The sequence below is a fragment of the Puntigrus tetrazona genome, chromosome 8, assembly GCF_018831695.1.
Source record: "Puntigrus tetrazona isolate hp1 chromosome 8, ASM1883169v1, whole genome shotgun sequence".
In the NCBI taxonomy this organism is placed as follows: Eukaryota; Metazoa; Chordata; class Actinopteri; order Cypriniformes; family Cyprinidae; genus Puntigrus; species Puntigrus tetrazona.
In genome coordinates, this window is record NC_056706.1 from 1930873 (window position 1) to 1950872 (window position 20000).

Here is a 20000-nt window from a genome sequence, read left to right on the forward strand (position 1 = left end):
AAACAACACTTTTACTGCATTTGAGTTTGTCAGCAGATAAAAAAAAATATGCTAATGCATACAGTTTAGTCGCATTTTACAGCTGGTGTAAGTTAAAGCTTGTATTACATTTATTACACACGCTGTTCAAAAAGTGAAGAAGTAATTGTCACCAAAAAAAACGTTATCTTATATTTCATGACAAAAAAATTATTTTTTATAAAGAAAGCAATGCAACTTTATTTTCATGAGAATGGAACCCATACTGATACAATTTAAAATATTACAATTAAATGTTTTTTTTTTTTTTTTTTAAATGTAGGAATATTATCACTAAATATAATGAACTATTATTTGTAATAAAATAAACATGATAATATATATATATATATATATATATATATATATATATATATATATATATATATATATATATATATATATATAGAAATTATAAAACAATAAAAAAGAAAAATCACTTACATTTTGGCTGAAATGAAAATGAAAACTAAATCTAATAATAGTACATTAATGATGCTAAAATAACACTCAAAATCATCCATTGCTATTAAAAATTATTAAATAAAAAGTCATGTAACAAATTCAACCGTGCATTTTTACTTTACAATTTAAATATTATTTTTGAAAATGATGACAATTACATTTATACTTCACGGTAGACTACGAAGGACCGGTCTTGGAGGTTTGAGACATTTGCATGAAAATAATATCATTATGCAAATACTCAAAATAGGCTTCCAGTACAGAGCACATTATATTAGTCCACAAAAAATGTTTTGCATAAAAAAAGCAACTTGCACAGCTTAAAGCTTAAAATTTTAACCCTTTGACTGAAATTAAAAGGAAAATAAATGATAAAAATAAAATGTAAATATGAACAAAAACTATAATGATATTAAAACAATGCTAGAAAAATTATATTCAGCATAAAAAGCCATGCAACAAACACAACTATGATTCTTATTAACATGCTGTTGGGAATAGTGTGGAGTTTTTCTAAAAATTAAATTAATTAAAAACAAAGGCCTATAGTGAAATGCCACAAAGCTGAAGGCATTGTCTTAAAAATAATGTCACAATGTACTTTAAAAAACCCAAAACAAGCTGTTTCTGAACTTGTAAAGAGGTAAAAGCTTCACAGACTCACCTGGGTTTGGGTTCTTTGGGGAGGATGATGGGAGGAACCGCTTTGCTGTTTAGTGCGGGTGGCATCTGGCCAGAAAACGTGGCACGTTTGACTTCCGGCGGCATAACTAAAGCATCAGAGAGGACGTCGCATGAAGCAGCACGCGTGGGTTCATATCATCGTGCATGACTTAAACTCTAACCTTTGTTCACAGGGTCACCGATCAGGACCGAACTCTGAGGAAACGGACAAAAATGAACCGGTTCATTCAGGAGAAGAACACTACAATGAATGCATGAATGTGTTTCTAATTAGTACTTACAGACTTGGCTCTGGGAACAGGAGGTTTCATTCTGTAAGACAAGAAGAAATGGTATTACCGAGCGAACAAGAGTCACCTCCGGGACGACCTGGAGTGGCAGGAAAACTTTAATTCTGATTTCTGCGTCAGGTTGCTCCTTCACCTTGTGCGCTTACTATAATAACTTATAATACTGCTGAAATGAAACGTTTATTAAATGCACTGTAAGTTTTGAAGATAGTTTAAGTTACCACTAAATGCATAAGAACAATAACTGTGATGCCTTGGAAAAAGAACTTATTATCAAATAACATTAAATTATGTCTAAAATAGTTTAGATATATATCAATATACATTATATATTATATTTTAGCTTACTATTATAGCTTATTACACTTTGAATTAGTTTTTAGTTTTTATTTTTTTATATATATATATATTATATATATATATATATATATATATATATATATATATATATATATATTTAAACATTTACATTTTTCTCATATATTATATAGAAATATATTGTATTATTTTATATATATATATATTATTATTTTAAACACACAAATATTATGTAAACAAAAACTTATGCAAGTTAACTTTTGACAGCACTAACTTTAGTTATTTCAAGGTAAAAAGCATAAACGCTGCTTCAACATCTAGCTGAATATTCTGTTAATTTTATATATATATATATATATATATATATATATGATTTGAATTAAATTTTATGATAATACCCCTCATTGACATACATTTGTGGTGGCGGGTCTCGTCCTACATTTTTAGGAGGCAGTAGTATACGGGCCTGGCTTCGGGGCGCAGGAGGTTCTGGAGGAGATAAAATAATGAATGACAAATGAGATCCAAGTCAATTCAGCATTATATAAAATAAAAATATGTGAAGCGCTGACCTGCTACAGGTTCGAGATAGGTATCTTCATCCTGAAAATCAAATAAAGAGAGAAATTAAAAAGACCATGACATTAAGAATGACTTCTTTGTCATTTTAGACGCTCTTACCTGTCCTTCATTTGGGTCCAAGTAAACATCTGGAAGGTCAGAGAGGACAGTAACTAAACGCTGTATTGTGTCATCACGTAATACTGTAATATCTGATAGAAATATCTGAGAACGCAGTCTTGAATGACCTTCGTCTTGCTGAGGGGCCGGTGGAGGTCTCATCGGGGGTCTCTTAGGTGGGGCTTTTTTACCAGGTTTGTCTTTACGTATTACCTCAGGAGCTGGAAAAGATCAAGTCGAATTGTTTCACTGTAGACTAGGCCAGCCGCATTTCTCGGCAAGTTGGCAAGAATACATTAAATTGTTTATAAAGTGACAGTGCGTTAAATTCTGTTCTTTTCAAATTTACATTCATCTGAATCCTGACAAAGAAAATGTGTCACGGTTTCCACCAAAAAAAAAAAATCACGCTTTAAACATCGATAACAACCCGAAATATTTCAGTAAGCAAAACAGCAGGACTGGAGTAATGATGATGAAAATTCAGCTGCGCATCACAGAAATAAATTACATTTTACAGTATATTCGCGTAATATGGCTATTTTTAAATTCTAATAATATTTAGCTGTTTTTACGCCGTTCTTGCTCCCGTAAATCCTTGATTCTGCATCAGAAATGCTTTCAGAGACTCACGTTTGCTATCATTGGGGTCGATGTAAAACTCCTCGGGGTCGGGGGCCGGTTCTGGCTTCTAGAAGCAAAGCCGAATCGAAAAAATAAACTCTTAATAAAAAGGCAAAAACACAGATATTGCAGTAATTTAGACGTTTTACCACGCTTTTGGGTGTGATCTTGGCCGGCCGTGGCGGTGGTGCCGCCTGTCTTTTGGGAATAACAGGGTTTGGGTTTCGATCCGGATAACCTGAGAAAAACAAACGTGTCATTTTTAAGCTTTAAATATGAATTTGTCAGCATCGTTAAGGCTTATAGATAGATACCCAGGTAAACATTCTCCTCTACTTGACGCGGCTGGACTTTAACGGTGGGACGTTCGCATGGTGGAGCTTCATATGTATCACCATCTTCATCGTCCTGAAAAGGGTTGAGATTGATCAGGTGTGTCTAAAAGAAGCTTTTATAACATACATGCATTCATAAACAGGTCACGAGAGTTAAACAGTCAAAAGCACCGATGATGGCGATATTTATGCCATCAAGAGAAACCTATTCAAGGATAGCGCTGTATTATCAAAATGCTGCACGCCAACGATTTCCCGTTAAGAGGTTCTGAGAAAACGCTAATGTAACACGGGATTGGGTTTCTTGTAATAAACTAATGAGATCACAGCACTCAGAAGAAGACTGATGGACAGCAGACGCTCATCGGTACGACATCCTGAAAGTGTTTCACAAACATCGGCTGTTATCTCTTCGTACAGTAAGGGAACTGATACCTCCTGGTGACACAACAGGAAGTATGAACGTTCGCACACCTTTTAACTTTGTATGTCTACGTGTTCAGACAAATGATAAATGACCATACTCACAAATTCCCCTTCTGGCCAGCCATATCCTGAACTGTTATCTACAAAGTAATGAAAAGTTGCAATGAGATCGCATGAAATACGAAACAAAAAAGTAAGCAATATATTGCATTCAACATTTCACCTGACCAAACCTATTACTAGAATGTCACAAGATTGAATGAATTTTGAAAAATACGACAATAACTGAGATCCTAACAGTGATAACCGATGAATAGCTAAATAAATATGAACTCTGAATAAGCTAATCGCCAAGAGAAGTAGCCTAGCTACTAGCAACAACAAACACAACAGCAGTAAACTGTAAAACAATGATGTGCACAGGTACATGCTGGGAGATAACTTGAGTTTATCTTCGAGACCGCCAGAATTCAACAAACATTGGAAACCGACAATAACCCGTAGAAGAAACGCAGAAAATTGGCGCGCGGCGCGAAAGACGCTCAAAGGCCGGCGCCATTTTGGATACAGTTTTGCCGTTTGTTTGACTTCCGAAACGTTTTTCCGCGCACAAAACATACGGTAGACAAAACCTCCATGAAATAGTTTTTAAAGTTGTGAACTTACCTGATCTATGAGGACAGTGCGTGCCATTATTAATACTGTAAGCCGATCCTTCACAGCCTCATTTTCATCCACGTTAAATTCAACATGGCGCCTAATTTGACTAAACAGCTTTTAAAGGTCCTTCCTTAAAGGCTGTATTTATAGTATTTTAATTAATTTTATACAGCGCTGTAACTGCTTTTCATCGCTGTTTTTTGCTTTTGTTCTTCCAAACGTGTACAGTACACTTCATATTTAGACGCTACATATATTTCCGTACTTTAAATAATGTGTTCAATATTACACCTGCAGCATGCTAAAAGGTGATCTGATCTAAAATCCTAATGTTTGGGTTAATATTTTAGTCTTATGTTTCTACATCAAAGCACCTGTTCTCCTGGGTGGAGCTGGTGGCCCACTGTGTCTGTATAGAAGAAAAATAACAGGTAAATTAGACAATTACGCAAGATTTGGAAATATAAATGTGATTTTTTTTTAGTAAATAATGGCTTAAGTATTTACAGTAGAGATGGTTTCAACTTCCCAAAGAAACTCTAAAAACAAAGAAAACAGTATTTTGGTGAGCAGTACAGCTTTTCTTTAGGTGATCAAAACACTTTCTTTGCTGGCTGGTTTTGTTGAACACTTCCCGGATATTAAAAGATTATGTAAATATATGCGGATGGAGAGTGCACAAATGCTATAGGGCGTTGTAACCTTTCACTATATGTAATATTAGAAATGTAAATCATTTTTCATTTGTCGACACTCAATCACACGACTGCTTGTCTTGACTAGAAATACATTCAGAAATACATTCAAAGTCATTGTTATTCACTTCTCCTTTGCTGCTACACAAAACACGGCAGATAACAAACTATTTACTTGACAAAAGCAATTCTGTTCTTTATCAGACATACAAACAGGTTTAGTAATGTTTTAGGAGTAATTAGGAGTATTTTAAGGCGTTGAATGAATAAGTAATCTTGAAAACAAAAAGTGCAAAAACAAGCATATATTGACTGCTTAAACAAAATAGCGTCATAACTGGAATGACTAGATAAGAGGAAGCTGAAACGGTGCCATTTTCTGTTTTTATCAGATAGCTGGTTCAGATGTTTCAGACAGAGAACAATGCGGCGTTTTATTCAAAGCGAATGAGGAGCTGAAACGGTGCGTTAAAGCAGGAATTCAAAAGTAGAAATGATCTAACCTATCTGAAAAGTATACAGTTTCTGACATCAAAGGCACCAGATTATGATTACAGTTATGTTCACACACAACAGCATCTAAAAACCAACTTGAAAGCCAACAACGTGTCAATGCCATTTTCATATGTATTCCTAAATCTAAACTAACTAAAAAATAATTGTACTTTACCATGATGCAGGAGGCGCTCAGTTCATCAGGAAGCTCTTCGCTGTGAGGTTTGGATGCAAATACCCCAGAACTTTGAATGCGAGTCCAGTAAGTAGCGTGCCGGAGGTGCGTGTGTGTGTGTGTTTGAGTATTTGCATAGCAGGTGGATGATTTAGCAGGTAACTGATTATCCCCGTTAATAACAGAAAGACCTTCAACTGGCTCTGAGTGTGCTAAAGCACTTTGTTCTCTCTCTCGTTTGATATTTAGAGGCATCTGACCACAGACGGCGAGGTGAAAGAAAGAAGAAGTGTTATTGAGCCTTTCAGAGGAACAGAGTTTGATGACACAGACACAACATCACAGTCTGTGAAGGTCTCCAAACCCTGGTGATCAGTTCCTGAGCTCAACCAGGTGATGGCAGTGTAAACATTCAAACGCACAAATGAACCGGTCAGCATAGTTAACACTATTTTAATACAGAAAACAATGGTTACTGTATATCAGTGCCTGGCGAAACTGTGGCTACTCAAATTTCAGTTTCGATTTTGATAGAGCAAGAAAAAAACGCACTTTATCAATTTCTGAAGTTAATCTACGAAACCTGCGTGACTTTTTACAAAGGATTTGTAAAAGATAAAGTCTTGCATGTTTGTGATACGTAAATGGCCAAAACGATAGTTGTTATATTTACTAATGCTCATGTAAAACCTCGTTTTATTTTATAAATCCCATTTTTAGCTGTATGGTCAGCTTCCGATGAACTCCCAGAGTTAGGCAAGGCAAGGCAAGTTTATTTATATAGCACATTTCATACACAATGGTAATTCAAAGTGCTTTACAAAAGAGGAAATAAAATAATTACAAGATTTAAATAACAATAAAAGAAATTAAAATAAAATAAAAACACTGATTTAAGATAAATTGAATTTAAAGCAAAAGGAGATTGATTTAAAACAGTTTAAAATAAAAGAAGCAAAGTAGCACAGTTGGGACGCAGCACAGTGCTCATTCTGTAAATGCACAACTAAACAGATGAGTTTTGAGTCTGGATTTAAAAGTGACTAATGTTTCAGCACATCTGATCTCTTCAGGAAGCTGCTTCCAGATGCGAGCAGCATAATAACTAAAAGCAGATTCTCCTTGTTTGGTGTGAACCTTTGGTATTTCTAACTGACTTGATCCTAGTGATCTGAGTGGCCTGTTAGGTGTATAAATAGTGATCATATCTGCAATGTATTTAGGTCCTAGTCCATTGAGTGATTTATAAACGAGTAAAAGTGCTTTAAAATCAATTCTAAATGTCACTGGAAGCCAGTGTAAGGACCTGAGGACTGGTGTGATGTGCTCTGATTTTCTGGTTCGAGTCAGCATCCTGGCAGCAGCGTTCTGGATGAGCTGCAGCTGTCTGATGGTCTTTTTGGGAAGGCCAGTGAGGAGACCATTACAATAGTCCACCCTGCTGGTGATGAAGGCATGGACTAGTTTCTCCAGGTCTTGCCTGGGCACAAAGCATCTGATTCTTGCAATATTTTTAGGTGATAGTACGCTGATTTAGTCACTGCTTTGACATGACAGCTGAAACTAAGGTCGGTCTCTAGAATCACACCAAGATTCTTGACTTGCCTTTTGGTTGTTTGACCCCTTGAGTCAAGATATGCATTCACCTTGTGAACTTCATCTTTATTTCCAAATGCAATGACCTCAGTTTTCTCCTTGTTTAACTGAAGAAAATTTTGGCACATCCAACTGTTGATTTCATCAATGCATTGGCGGAGTGACTCAATGGGGCTGTAGTCATTTGGTGATAAGGCTAGGTAAATCTGCGTGTCGTCAGCATAGCTGTGATAGGCAATTTGATTCTTTCTCATTATTTGACTTAGTGGGAGCATATACAGGCTAAACAAGAGCGGTGCAAGAATTGAGCCTTGTGGGACTCGCATGTCATGGACGTCCACTTAGACTTATGCTCTCCTATACTCACATAATAACCCCTCTCCTCTAAATATGACCTGAACCAGTTTAGAGCCATTCCAGAAAGCCCGACCCAGTTTTCCAGTCTGTCTAGAAGAATGTTATGATCGACAGTGTCAAACGCAGCACTAAGATCTAGTAGTACCAGCACTGATATTTTACCAGAATCAGAGTTTAGGCGAATATCATTTATTATCTTAACCAACGCTGTCTCTGTGCTGTAGTGCGGTCTGAAACCAGATTGAAAATTATCCAGATAACCATTTGAGTTCAAGTAGCTGTTCAGCTGATTCAGAACTACCTTTTCAATGATCTTGCCTATGACCGGAAGATTTGATATCGGTCTATAGTTACTCAATATACTGTTATCAAGATTTCTCTTTTTCAGGAGGGCTTAACAACCGCAGTTTTCAGGGCGTTTGGAAAAGTCCCAGAAAGAAGTGATGTGTTCACCACTTCTAAGATGTCAGCTTTTAAACAGTCAAACACGCTTTTAAGAAAGGATGTGGGAAGTGTGTCAAGACAGCAGGCTGAGGATTTTAGGTGCTGTACTACTTCCTCCAAAGTTTTGCTATCAATTGCTTCAAAAACACACATAGTGACTCCTTTTTGAGATTGTGGTTGAATCTGACATATCTCTAAATCATCTGATGTTTTAATTGCCTTTCTGATATTTTCGATCTTCTCAGAAAAGAATGAGGCAAACTCATTGCATTTGCTGTCAGAAAGCATTTCACTGGGAATCTGACTTGGGGGGTTTGTCAGTCTCTCAACCGTAGCAAAAAGAGTGCGGGTGTTGTTCAGGTTACTATTTATAAGGTTTGAGAAAAACGTCGTGCTGTGGCTAATTCCACATTAAAAGCATGCAGGCTGTCTTTATAGATGCTATAGTGGATTTCAAGTTTTGTCTTTCGCCACGTCCGCTCAGCCTTTCTGCATTGCCTTTTCATGATCTGCACTGCTGTTGATTTTCTCCAACATGACTTTTGTCTGCCAGTCTTCTTACTGACTTTCACAGGTGCAATGTCATCCATGACATTCTTAACTTTTGAGTCAAAGGACTCTAGGAGAAGATCAACGCAGTCGGCAGAAATGCTTGGCATTGAAGAAACAGCCTTCATAAATAGCACACTTGTGTTCTCATTAATGCATCTCTAGAAAAAGTATCTCTCGGTCACCAAGACTGCATTTTTTTTTTTATCAAAATTACAATATAAAACATTTTTTTTTTAAAGAAATGTTAAGAAGTAATTTATTCCTGTAATGCAAAGCTGATTTTTTTTTTTGCATGATTACTCCAGTCTTCAATGTCAAATGCTCTAAAAACAATTCTGATTATTATCAAGGTTAAAAACAGTTTGTTTGTTTTTTTTTTATTAATATTACTGTGGATACCGTGAAACATTTTTTTGAATAGAAGGTTCAAAACAACAGCGTATATTTGAAGTAGAAATCAGATGTAATATTACAAATGCAAATATTAATGAATAAATGACGCTTTCAATCAACTAAATGAATTATTTCCGAATAACAGTATTCATTTTTTGCATTCATTTAGTAATTCAGGGCTATTAAACGACATGCAAATACAGTATAAACATTAAAAATGTAGCATGATTTTCTTTCTTAAGAGTTTTTTAACACTTTTATTAAATGCACCTTTTGTGCTCCAGTCAAGAAGTCGGTTTGATTATTTGAAACACATTGAGAGATTTTGACAAGCACCATCGGGAATGATCATTCGTGGCTAAAGAGGTTTCAGAAACAAGGAATAATTATGTAGCACCTTAAAAATGTTAATTTTTCTAATTTTCTGATTGCTTATAAATATTTGTTCTTTCATTTTTTTCCGTCAGTTCTACAACAAATCCATAAAGACGCCATTATGTGAGTGTTTCTTGCTCATAAAAGGCGGCTGCTTTATTAAGAGCAAATAATACTGATGCAGGACTTTTACTATCTTTAATATAAGCTCTGACTTTTATTTTTGTAGTTACAGATCAACAAAAATCATTAATCATTGTAGATGTGTGAAACAAACTATGTAAAGAATGTGCAAAGAAACAGATTAATTATCTGTTTTAATGTAATTCCTTGTTCCTCGTTCATTTGCTGGGAAGGGAAAAACCCCTGCTGTCTTAACCTTGTCTTCAATCCACTACATTTCTATCAAGTAGAAAGTCATCGCGGCTTTAAAAGTCAATGGGTGAATTTTTTCTTCTCTAAAACGTGACTTTATTAGACCTTGTAGGTGATTTCCGAGCATATTTTGAACACTTCCCGGTTAGTATTGTGATATATAATAGACACGATGTTGCAAAATTGTGTAAATTAAAGTATTATTTATAAAGCCAGAGAAGAACTGATGTGCTTCTACTAACAAAGCATAATACGTGTTTGACTTTATGACATATTGTGACATATTAATATAGTGCAAGAGTGATTAGAGAGCATTTTTGAGTGTTTTGATGTTAAATAAATCAGTTTTTTGTTTAAAGAAAGCAGTGTAAAGTTATACAGCTTCTATCGTGTTGGTATAAATGCATACTTAAAAGAAACTTTACTTTGGTGTTATAAAGTAAGTATCCTAGTGAAAAGAAAAAAGGTCCTTGTTTCATCATGCTAAATCTTTTTTTGTCAACGCAAAAAAGTGAAATTGCTTTAAAAAAAGGGGGATATTGAATATACTGGAAACCGATTTATCAAAATGGACAAAAATAATAAATGTATTTAAACTTATTTGGCAGCTTTGCTACCTCAATACGCTTCCTGAGATCTGATGAACTTCTGAAGACTTTGAAAAATGTACCTGCGGAGAGTTATATCTGAATCTGATACGCATGTTATGATATGCATGCTAGAAAACTGGTTCTCGGACGCCAAATGCACTGTTAAGCTTCCTGTACATAAGATAATAAAAATATATATATATAAAATAATGAGCTGTTTACAAATGTCAGATTCAATAGAGAGTAGATGACTAAACGTAAATGTAATGCTACTTTAGGTAAAATAATACTACAGAATAATAAGGACTTTTATCCGAGACAGCCAAAAATTGTGTTCCTTAAGAAATAAGGAGACCTATCAAAACAAACATCATGTTGGCTCAAAGTCAGAAATAGATTTAAATGCTCTGAAGGTTTCAAATGTCAAGTTATTAGTTCCAAGAATCAGTAGAGGAAGTAGTAGTTTTACGTGGTCATGCAGTTTATCAAACATTAATCTCTGCCCAGCGCTAGAATGTAAAAGGTTTTTTTCTGGAGAGTAGACAGACACATGATGGATTAAAAGCAAACGGCTAACACTGGAAGAGGTCTGGCGTACCTGAACATGTAGGATGGCTCCTGCAGTTATTATCTGCTGTCTGCTCACCATTAGCTGCTGCTTAACAACGGGTAACATTCACATCGGGTTTGCTTTTAGGTTTCATTACAATTCCACGTCTGATTTTGTTGATTATTTTGACTTTAAGAGATTTAGAGAAGCAAAATCAGGAGCTAGAGGAAGTCTGCGGGAAAAAAACCCTTTGCGGTTGACTTGAAGCCTTGACTGAAATCAATGGTAAACTGTTAAAGTTCGAAGGTTTAGGTAGATTAAATGATGCTAGCATGGTCTGATAACATGGTTTCACATGTTGCTCCATAATTAGTGTCTTGCTAACATGTTTCTAGCATGATTAGAATGTTGGTAACATATTATTAATTTACATGTTTTTAAAAATCATGAATAGCATGATATGTTACTAACATGTTGCTAAAATATTGCTAGCATGATTAGCACGCTTCTAACAAGCATGTTGTTAACATGTGATTAGTATGATTTAACATATTGCTAACATAATCACGTTGTAGCATTATTAGCACGATTAGCATGTTATCAGCACGATGAAGTAAAGTTGATTGATTAATACATTAAAGATGTTCATTTTTGCTTTATTATTCAGATGTTCAGTTGATGTGTTGAAATGACACGAACACTTACTGTTACACCGCAGGTAAAATATACAGTTAATAACGTACAGCCTGTCCTACAACAAAAAACACGACCTTATAGGTCAGACTTATATTTGCACTTTTAAGTTAAGCGCCCCCTAGCAGGCGTAAAAATAATGAAAGCGTCGTCTGTCGTCATGAAATGCCAATCAAAAGTTTTGTTTAAATGCAGCGTGTGGACTTTTTACACTGATCTCACTGTAATTCTAGCAAATTTTACTGGATGCAATTCTTGCGGATGAGCACACCTAAACCTAACCGTTACAAAAATCCTGCAAAATCATAAACTATAGAGCATTTATGTTTTAGGAGCATGTGCGTCCTTTCGCGTCTCATCATATAACAGACTGAGCTACACGAACCCCAACTTTCAGCGCAGTTAAAATAGTAAAAAAACAGCGTAGGGCCGGTGCAATGCTCGGATGGGTCACATTTCAGGGATTTGTGCAATTGTCCAATACAGGCATGTTGGTTGGAGGACATGTTGATAAGATAACACTGGCATTAAAAAGCATTTAAAAAAAGTTCAATGCAACGTTTTTATTATTGTTATTGGAGGAGTCCAATAAATTGGATTTACAATTACGGTCATTAGCTAAATCCACATCTTTGCTCAGATAGGGACTCAGTGTATGTGTATGTTAGCCAGGTGTTTGCTCTCTGGTTTTAGTGACTAGCCAACCCGGCGATGCAACCTCCAGCCCTGCGTCCACTCGACCTGCAGTGACCAAGCGCAACCACCACAACCACTCCAGCTTCCCTTTCATGTGTGTGTACCGTAAACCACACTGTATTCAGCGTCACGTGGTTCTCCAGAAGTCATTTTAATGATTTGCGGATTTCGTGGTAACTGAAAAAACTCATTCTAATCCGTTTCACTCCAGCGATTGTGGCCGGTGGAAGTTGCGCGAATCCAGACCTGTGCTGTTCTGGATTGAATGACGGCTGTCACCGCTGGGATTGTTATTGCGACGTGGCTTGTCTGAGATATAAGGACTGCTGCCCTGATTTCAGATCCACCTGCCTCACAGGTACTCAGAAACATTCAGAAATGGCGCGAGTCGAAGTAATCAGATTGTGTTCTACTCTGTGATTGTGAACTTCACTGATTACTGATTAAACGTTTCTCTCTTTCCACTTTTATAGTCAATAACAGCACCAGTGACTCTAAACCAAGCAGCACTTTGCCACTGACAGGTAGTATATATGTTATATTTATTATTTCCTTATTATATTTATTATGTTATTTTATGTCATTATTTTGAATATCTTTACACCTGCGCTAGATGTCAAATGTTGCATTGACCTCTTGGTTACCCATAATTACAATAACTCTATAAAATCACTTATGAAATTGTCCAGAGAATCTGTATCATTATTATTAGCTACACTATGTTCACTGCCCGTCTAGTGATGTAAGTTTACGCTGATATAATTAATTAAATTAAATTGCATCGCATGATGTGTACTGAGTTGGATGATGAGAATGTCCCTATATTTCACTATGCACTGTGTGACTTTTTAGGGAGTGAGTATTCCAGTGCACTAGAATATAGAAAGTCGTTTTAACATTTAATCCTTAAAACATAATACTTTTTAGCTGCTAGTGTCACTGGCAATTTATTTCACTTTTTCACATTTACTTACAGAGCAATTAAAGTACTGGGTAGTATAGAGTAACTACATAGGTTTTATATATATATACGTTTAAGTAATATTTATACTGTACTAGTAGCATGAAAATAGATACGATTGAATTTAAAGGGTAAAAAGTTAAAATGGCTTGCCATACTGGAAGGATTTTGCGATTGAGACGGAGCTTTTAGAGGCTGCCTCCCTGATGATGCAGCCTAACAGCACTGAGGATGGATTCAGCATGTGATGTGTCTTCTGCATTGCATCTATAGGTTCGTGTTCACACCCGGCTCTATGCTGCACCGGCTTCAACTACAGCTGTTTCAGCGGCTGTTTCTGTGACGAGGCCTGCGTAGAGCATAGTGACTGCTGTCCCGACTACAACAGTACCTGCAGTAAGAGACAGAGAGGTTGAATCGAATCAGAAGCTCTCTTTGCTGAAATACACTACACGGAGAAAAATATTGGGTCACCCCCTTCTAATGAACATGTCTGAGTGCTTAAGTAATTTTCACGAGTACAAATCTTAACGTTCAAGCCTATAATGGATACTAATCCTGTTGGGAAAGGACCCTTTTCTATTACGTGACAATAATTCTGTGTAAAAGGCAAGGTTCGGAAAGAAATGATTGATTGAGTCAGTGTGGAAGAACTTGACTGGTCTGCTGTGACTTTAAACGAGCCAAAAGTTCATCACCAAATAAAGATGATTTGTACACAGGGATGCTGTCATTTTAGACACCTCCAAAACTGTTGCAACCGAGATGGAAATGCAATTTATAAAAACATGAATTATGTTTTCATCATTGTTGCCACAGTTTGCCTGTGTCAGCTCTAAAGAATGGGGGTGCTAATACTTTTGTCCATATAGTGAACGTACAAGTCAGTGGTGTTTGGTGATGAGTTTTTGGCTCGAGGAGCGCATTTAAAGTCACAGCATGTTTCTGCGGTCCAGTCAAGTTCTCAATTATTTCATTTTGAACCTTGCCTTGTACACAGAATTATACATTTTAAAATGAAAATCAGAAGCACACAATTGCTTAAACATTAATATGTACACCCATGGAAAGACTAAAGTAGTCAGAACTGTTCATTGAAAGCGGGTGACCCAATGCTTTTGTTTAAGGAGTGAGATGATAGATGTATTAGTGTACTCTTCCTTGTTGTGTCATGCACTGCAGTCTGTATGTAAATGTATTGCCAGATGCTTCTTGAATACTCAAGATAAAACATTCAGGGCGTCTGTGACTATATCTCCATAGTTTTCAGCAGCACTAGCGCACCTCCTCCGATCACCTCCACTGCAGCTCCACCAAAAGGTAAATATGACCCAAGCACTGAAGGAGCATTTATATAAACGTGTAGGTCAAGTTCTACCATCACTGTTGCAGCCGAAGGACGGTGAAACCCGAAATCACTAATATGCATTTTGCATATGTTCTCACAGTAGTCACTGTTCTGGAGGTGAAGGTGAAGATGATGTTACCTGAAGAAGATCATCAGGCCGCTCTGCTTAAGGTGAGAGGAGCATTTCTGACCGCGTCAAGATCACATACTTGCATATCTAAATGTGCTGGTGATATATAAAAGAAAGGTTACCAATGCTTGGACGAACTCGGCTTCAAAGTCATAAAAGTACAGTCTTCTTGTGACGCTGCTGTTTTCTCACTTCCTGTCATCTTTTTGTTTTCTCAGGTTGGCGCTGTGCTGGAGAGTCTCTTAAAAGGGAATAATACTGAAATCTACTCCTTTAAAGTCATGCAAATCAAACAGGTATCGCCATAGGACTGAGTCAGAAACCAGCTGAGAGGAACAGATGTGAATAAATGCTCATCACCGCTCAATGTTTATTATATTCAACCAAAAAATGTGTGTCTGTGTTTATGTGGGGGAATCCACTGCTGTTTTGACGTTGTCTTTATTTCTCTGATTTTGACATTTGTGTGTGATTATAATGCTGTATTTATAGGAAGAACACTTGTGAAGTAAGAAAATTTCGTGCTGCTGCTCCGTGACTTGGTTCGTTAGATGTTGCATGAATACTGAGCAACGTTTTTCTAGGAAATATGGAAAACAATGAGCAGGTTTTGACAGCTGGGGATGTTGGCCTCCAGTGTCAAGCAATGAGAAGAAAGTCTTATTTTATACCAGACTGCTTCATCAGAACCAGACACCATCGTGAGACAGCTTTATAAAATAATGTTCTCATTGCGCCATTTTTAATTAGTTCTGACTTTTTAGGACATTTTCCCAGACTTAGAGAGCATGCTTTTATAGAAGCCCATTACTGCCACTGCAACTTTAAATGCACAGAGATCAGCTATAAAGGCAGTTGCAAGGAAAAAATGTCAGAACTCCAAGATAAACACTCTTGCAATTGCAGGGTTTAACTTTTAAACCTTTAAATTAATATACAATTGACTTTATTTATTTAAATACCAACTTTATAACTTCATGCTTATATCGCGAATTTGATTTTATATTCCAGAATTGCTATGAACTGACAGTCACAATTCTGAGAAAAGTCAGAATTGCAAGATATATTTTAAATGTATATCTCCCAAATATGCATTTATTTCTCATAATTGCAAGTTCATCTCAGTTTTTTTGTTTGTTCTTGCAATTGTGAGTTTATATTATGCAATATTACTTGCCACTTCATATTGAGTTTATATTTTTAATTTTGCAATGAAGAGAAAAAAATGCTGTTAGATAAAAAGTCACTTCATTTTTTAAATCAGTGGTGGAAATGTGCTTTCGCGTGTTTTATTTTAAGGAAATAAACAAGGAAATGAGCGTTCGCTGCAATACTCCCGAGGTCTCTGAAATGACTTTTATTTTGTAACTGTTTCGCAGTTTTTCCTGAAATCGCTCACCCGTTATCCAGTTTGACTAAATCGACAGTGTGAATTCACAAAGCACTCGCTACAAAACATATAATCATCTCCTGAATCTGCAATGAACACTTTCATAAAGAAGACAAAGAACAGTTTCCATTTCACGTTTTATAAAATGTCAGGCGAAAATAACATACAAGCGTTAACCGTATAAAATCAATAATTTAGCACTAGCTGCTCATGTGTACAAAAAGTGTATAAAAGATGTTAAATAGTTAAATATTAACTTAATATGCATCCCAAGATCTAAAGCCTGTAATAATATTAGATCTGGGATGCTAAAGACAATTTGCAGTCAAAAACAAGTCGTATTAAATACAGTCAAATGAATGCGTTTAGATCAACACTAACCAAAACCAACGTCGCTCTGACCCAGCAGATGCTTAGTGTTAAAAATAATTATGATTTAACAAGCATCACGTAACATTCAAAAGTGCCATCAGCCGCTCGCTCACATCTTTACTATTTAAAAGCAAAGCAAAAGTGCCTCTAAATCCGCTATCATTAAAAAAAACAATTTTACTTCTAATAGACCTTGTGCATCAGAGTTAGCACCCGTTATCGTGCGTTTCTCATGTTGTCCTTTTGCAAATCGAAGGCCGCGTTGTGTGTTGTGAATTAAAAGCGTTCTTTGGAGTCGGATTTCTCATCCCGTGTGCAACATGATCTACAATCACCGGCTCACAGCATTCGTCGTATTTCCACGTCTCCTCCTCAAACCCCCAAAGATAGAGTCCAGTAGGTGTGGAGGTCGGCCCTTTCCCCCAGTCGTCGGCTGCGTTTTGTGGGAATGCCGTTCGTTTGTGCTTCAGTTCGCTCTCATCTTGCTGGAGATCCAGTTTGTGTAGTTTGTGACCCGCGTGTAAACGCCAGGCGTGTCTTTCTTCCCGCAGCCGTCGCCCCAGCTGATCAAACCCATCAGAGTCATCCTTCCGTTTTTGGGACACACCAGAGGACCGCCGGAATCCCCCTGAAGAACCAACCCATCAATCAGTGCACAAATCATTCATGTAACTCAATAGAGATGGGAGTAACCTGTTACAAGTTACATAATCGGATTACTTTAAGTAACTCGCAAAGTAATGCATTACTCACAGACGCAAAACAGCTGAACAGAGACACGCTACAATTTTAATTTTCATTTTGATAGCCCACTTTAGACATTCTACTAACTATAAGTAACTTTGTAACTACATGTCAGTAACGCGTTACAAGTAACATAATCGGATTACTTTAAGTAAAACAGCTGAAAGTAATGCATTACTCTATAAGTAACTTTGTAACTACAAAGACACAACGTAGCCCACTTTAGACATTCTACTAACTATAAGTAACTTTGTAACTACATGTCAGTACGCGTTATGTTAACATAACGGATTTACTTTAAGTAACACTGTAAAGTAAATGCATTACACAAACAGCTGAACAGAGACACGCTACAATTTTAATTTTCATTTTGATAGCCCACTTTAGACATTCTACTAACTATAAGTAACTTTGTAACTACATGTCAGTAACGCGTTACAGGTTACATAATCGGATTACTTTAAGTAACTCGCAAAGTAATGCATTACTCAAAGACGCAAACAGCTGAACAGAGACACGCTACAATTTTCATTTTCATTTTGATAGCCCACTTTAGACATTCTACTAACTATAAGTAACTGTGTAACTACATGTCAGTAACGCGTTACAAGTAACATAATCGGATTACTTTAAGTAACTCGCAAAGTAATGCATTACTCACAGATGCAAAACAGCTGAACAGAGACACGCTACAATTTTAATTTTCATTTTGATAGCCCACTTTAGACATTCTACTAAATATAAGTAACTTTGTAACTACATGTCAGCTAATTTCATTCATTTGTAACTACATGTCTACTAACCCTCATTGTAGACCGTTAGGGTAGGTTTATGGTTAGTAGAACTGGCCTATACTTGTGTGCTAAAGTTGCTCAAGTCAGTATGTAGTGTGTTGTGGACCCATCAAGAGAAAGATATCAAGCTGGTACTCTTAATGACTAGTTGACATGTAGTCACTTTCTGTTAGTAGAATGTCTAAAGTGGATTATCACAAGGAAGTGTTACAGATGTTGGTTTTATGTGCTCATTTGTAGTCACTTTAAGGTATTTACAAATATATTTGACTATTATTTTATATGTCCAAAACTGTAAAAAAATAAATATGTCGTTGCAACATTTTACAAAAATCAAAAAGATATGTTATGAAAGATGCTATTTGAGACAAGATTAGACCTAAAATGCACAATGTTTGCTCTCTCTCTTCACTGCTGACACATCTCAGACCTCAAATACATAAAACACTACCCTTTCTAGACATAGTTTAGTAAAGAAACCATTACACAAAACCTACTAGCTGTCAGCAAGTGGTTATCAGTCAAATAAAACCAATCTATCTTTTCATAACTAAATATAAACAGTTACGACCAGTCTGCAACCGACCCAACACACACACAATAAAAAAATATTATATATTTTTCTGCAATAATTAAATAAATTATATTTGTCTTATTTAACATATGCATTGAAAGCTATTTTATTAAGTAGTGTCTTTGCTACTGCCCTTCTGTGATCCAATTCAGCCAAAAATGATTGCTGAATAGCGTTGAACTTTCTTTTCCTGTGTCATATTCATCATGCAATGAGTTTGAGCTTTGTTTCCTTCGGCCTGAGGCACATTCATTTCCTTTTTGCCAAGGTATAACTGAAAAGTAACAGCCCAGTACTTTCCATAAAAAGTAATTATGTTCTGGCTGTTCTTTAGTTACTGTTTTCAGGGAGTAACGCAGTATTGCGCTGCATTGCTTTTCGAGGTGACTTCCCCGGCCGTGCTAAAGCGTGGTTACCTTGCAGGCGTCGTCCAGGCCCCGCGTGTCTCCGGCGCACAGCATGTTTGGGGTCACCAGACGACCGGCCAGCTTCTCCGGGACACACTGTTCCTGCGGCCACAGGCGCACCAGACCTCGCTTAATTCTCTCCGAGTAAAACGGAGAAACTGAGAGAGACGGCAGAAGAAGAGAGAGAAACATTATTATAAAGCTCCTCTGTCACTTCAAGCACAGCACTGCAAAAAAATAAGTGTTTTTTTTTTTTGTTTTTCAGTTAAAATACCTTAAAATCCACCAAACACGTTTAAGATTTTAAGACTGATTTTAATAGACAAATTGCACTATATGCATTTTTTTTATGTTCTTAATGCACAGCCAGATTTTTCACTTATAAAATACATTTTTCACTTTTACATTTTTTTACATAAGTTTACATTTATTTATTTATTTTTTACTGCGCTGTAAGATTTATAATTATTCATTATGCTTAAAAAAAAAAATTGTCTTTTCCATATTTAAAAAAATAATTTGTATTTCTCCACTGCAGATTTTTCACTTATTTTTTATAATTTTTAAAACCATACATTGTTCTGTTATGATATAATATAATATTATATTAAATTATTATTTATTTTATTTTTTTCACAGCACCAGCAGATGCTAGTTTTTACAGAATGTTAAAAATCTGTTAAAATAAAATACACTCACATCAATAACACAATCTATTAAAACGAGTCTTGTGCAGCGATGCTTTAAACGAGTTTTAGAGACATTCTAAAGAGCAGAACTTAAAAAACTCTAT

The 20000-nt window shown here is 36.1% G+C and overlaps 3 protein-coding genes across 8 annotated transcripts in view; 1 reads left to right on the plus strand and 2 right to left on the minus strand.

Annotated features, from left to right (window-relative positions):
* Nucleotides 1-6000, minus strand: part of si:dkeyp-117b11.1 (B-cell linker protein) — a 9144-nt gene extending 3144 nt beyond the window's left edge. Inside the window, exons 1-14 of the mRNA XM_043247048.1 lie at nt 5867-6000; nt 5009-5040; nt 4876-4910; nt 3944-3981; nt 3395-3488; nt 3230-3318; nt 3090-3147; nt 2585-2677; nt 2457-2485; nt 2348-2378; nt 2189-2264; nt 1449-1479; nt 1329-1362; nt 1148-1253 (exon numbers count right to left, since the gene is read on the minus strand). Coding sequence (XP_043102983.1) covers nt 1148-1253; nt 1329-1362; nt 1449-1479; nt 2189-2264; nt 2348-2378; nt 2457-2485; nt 2585-2677; nt 3090-3147; nt 3230-3318; nt 3395-3488; nt 3944-3981; nt 4876-4910; nt 5009-5040; nt 5867-5869 — 749 coding nt within the window. The 5' untranslated portion in view covers nt 5870-6000. The remainder of the gene's footprint in view (nt 1-1147; nt 1254-1328; nt 1363-1448; nt 1480-2188; nt 2265-2347; nt 2379-2456; nt 2486-2584; nt 2678-3089; nt 3148-3229; nt 3319-3394; nt 3489-3943; nt 3982-4875; nt 4911-5008; nt 5041-5866) is intronic.
* LOC122350512 (poly(U)-specific endoribonuclease-like) lies at nt 5889-16077 on the plus strand. 4 transcript variants are annotated; one of them, XM_043247051.1, is made up of 9 exons: nt 5889-5953; nt 6116-6259; nt 12485-12583; nt 12699-12845; nt 12961-13011; nt 13722-13844; nt 14712-14768; nt 14897-14967; nt 15145-16077. In XM_043247051.1, exons 3-9 carry the CDS (start codon nt 12580-12582, stop codon nt 15232-15234), a joined length of 543 nt encoding a protein of 180 aa, XP_043102986.1. In that variant the 5' UTR covers nt 5889-5953; nt 6116-6259; nt 12485-12579; the 3' UTR covers nt 15235-16077. The 4 variants fall into 4 exon arrangements, with proteins under 4 accessions (XP_043102986.1, XP_043102985.1, XP_043102984.1 ...); XM_043247049.1 differs by lacking the exons at nt 5889-5953; nt 6116-6259 and adding an exon at nt 10786-11217; XM_043247052.1 differs by lacking the exons at nt 5889-5953; nt 6116-6259 and adding an exon at nt 11328-11383.
* Nucleotides 16078-16268: 191 nt separating this feature from the next.
* plat (plasminogen activator, tissue) overlaps nt 16269-20000 on the minus strand; it is a 17913-nt gene continuing 14181 nt past the window's right edge. For all 3 annotated transcript variants that reach the window (XM_043247054.1, XM_043247053.1, XM_043247056.1), the window contains 2 exons: nt 19217-19365; nt 16269-17316 (listed from right to left, as the gene is read on the minus strand). In XM_043247054.1, coding sequence (XP_043102989.1) covers nt 17155-17316; nt 19217-19365 — 311 coding nt within the window. In that variant the 3' untranslated portion in view covers nt 16269-17154. The remainder of the gene's footprint in view (nt 17317-19216; nt 19366-20000) is intronic.

Coding starts and splice junctions, on each gene's coding strand:
- LOC122350512 (XM_043247049.1), top strand. CDS start 11,160: ATGGCTCCTGCAGTTATTATCTGCTGTCTGCTCACCATTAGCTGCTGC. Junction 12,846..12,960: donor CAGATCCACCTGCCTCACAG/GTACTCAGAAAC, acceptor CCACTTTTATAG/TCAATAACAGCACCAGTGAC. Junction 14,968..15,144: donor ATCAGGCCGCTCTGCTTAAG/GTGAGAGGAGCA, acceptor TTGTTTTCTCAG/GTTGGCGCTGTGCTGGAGAG.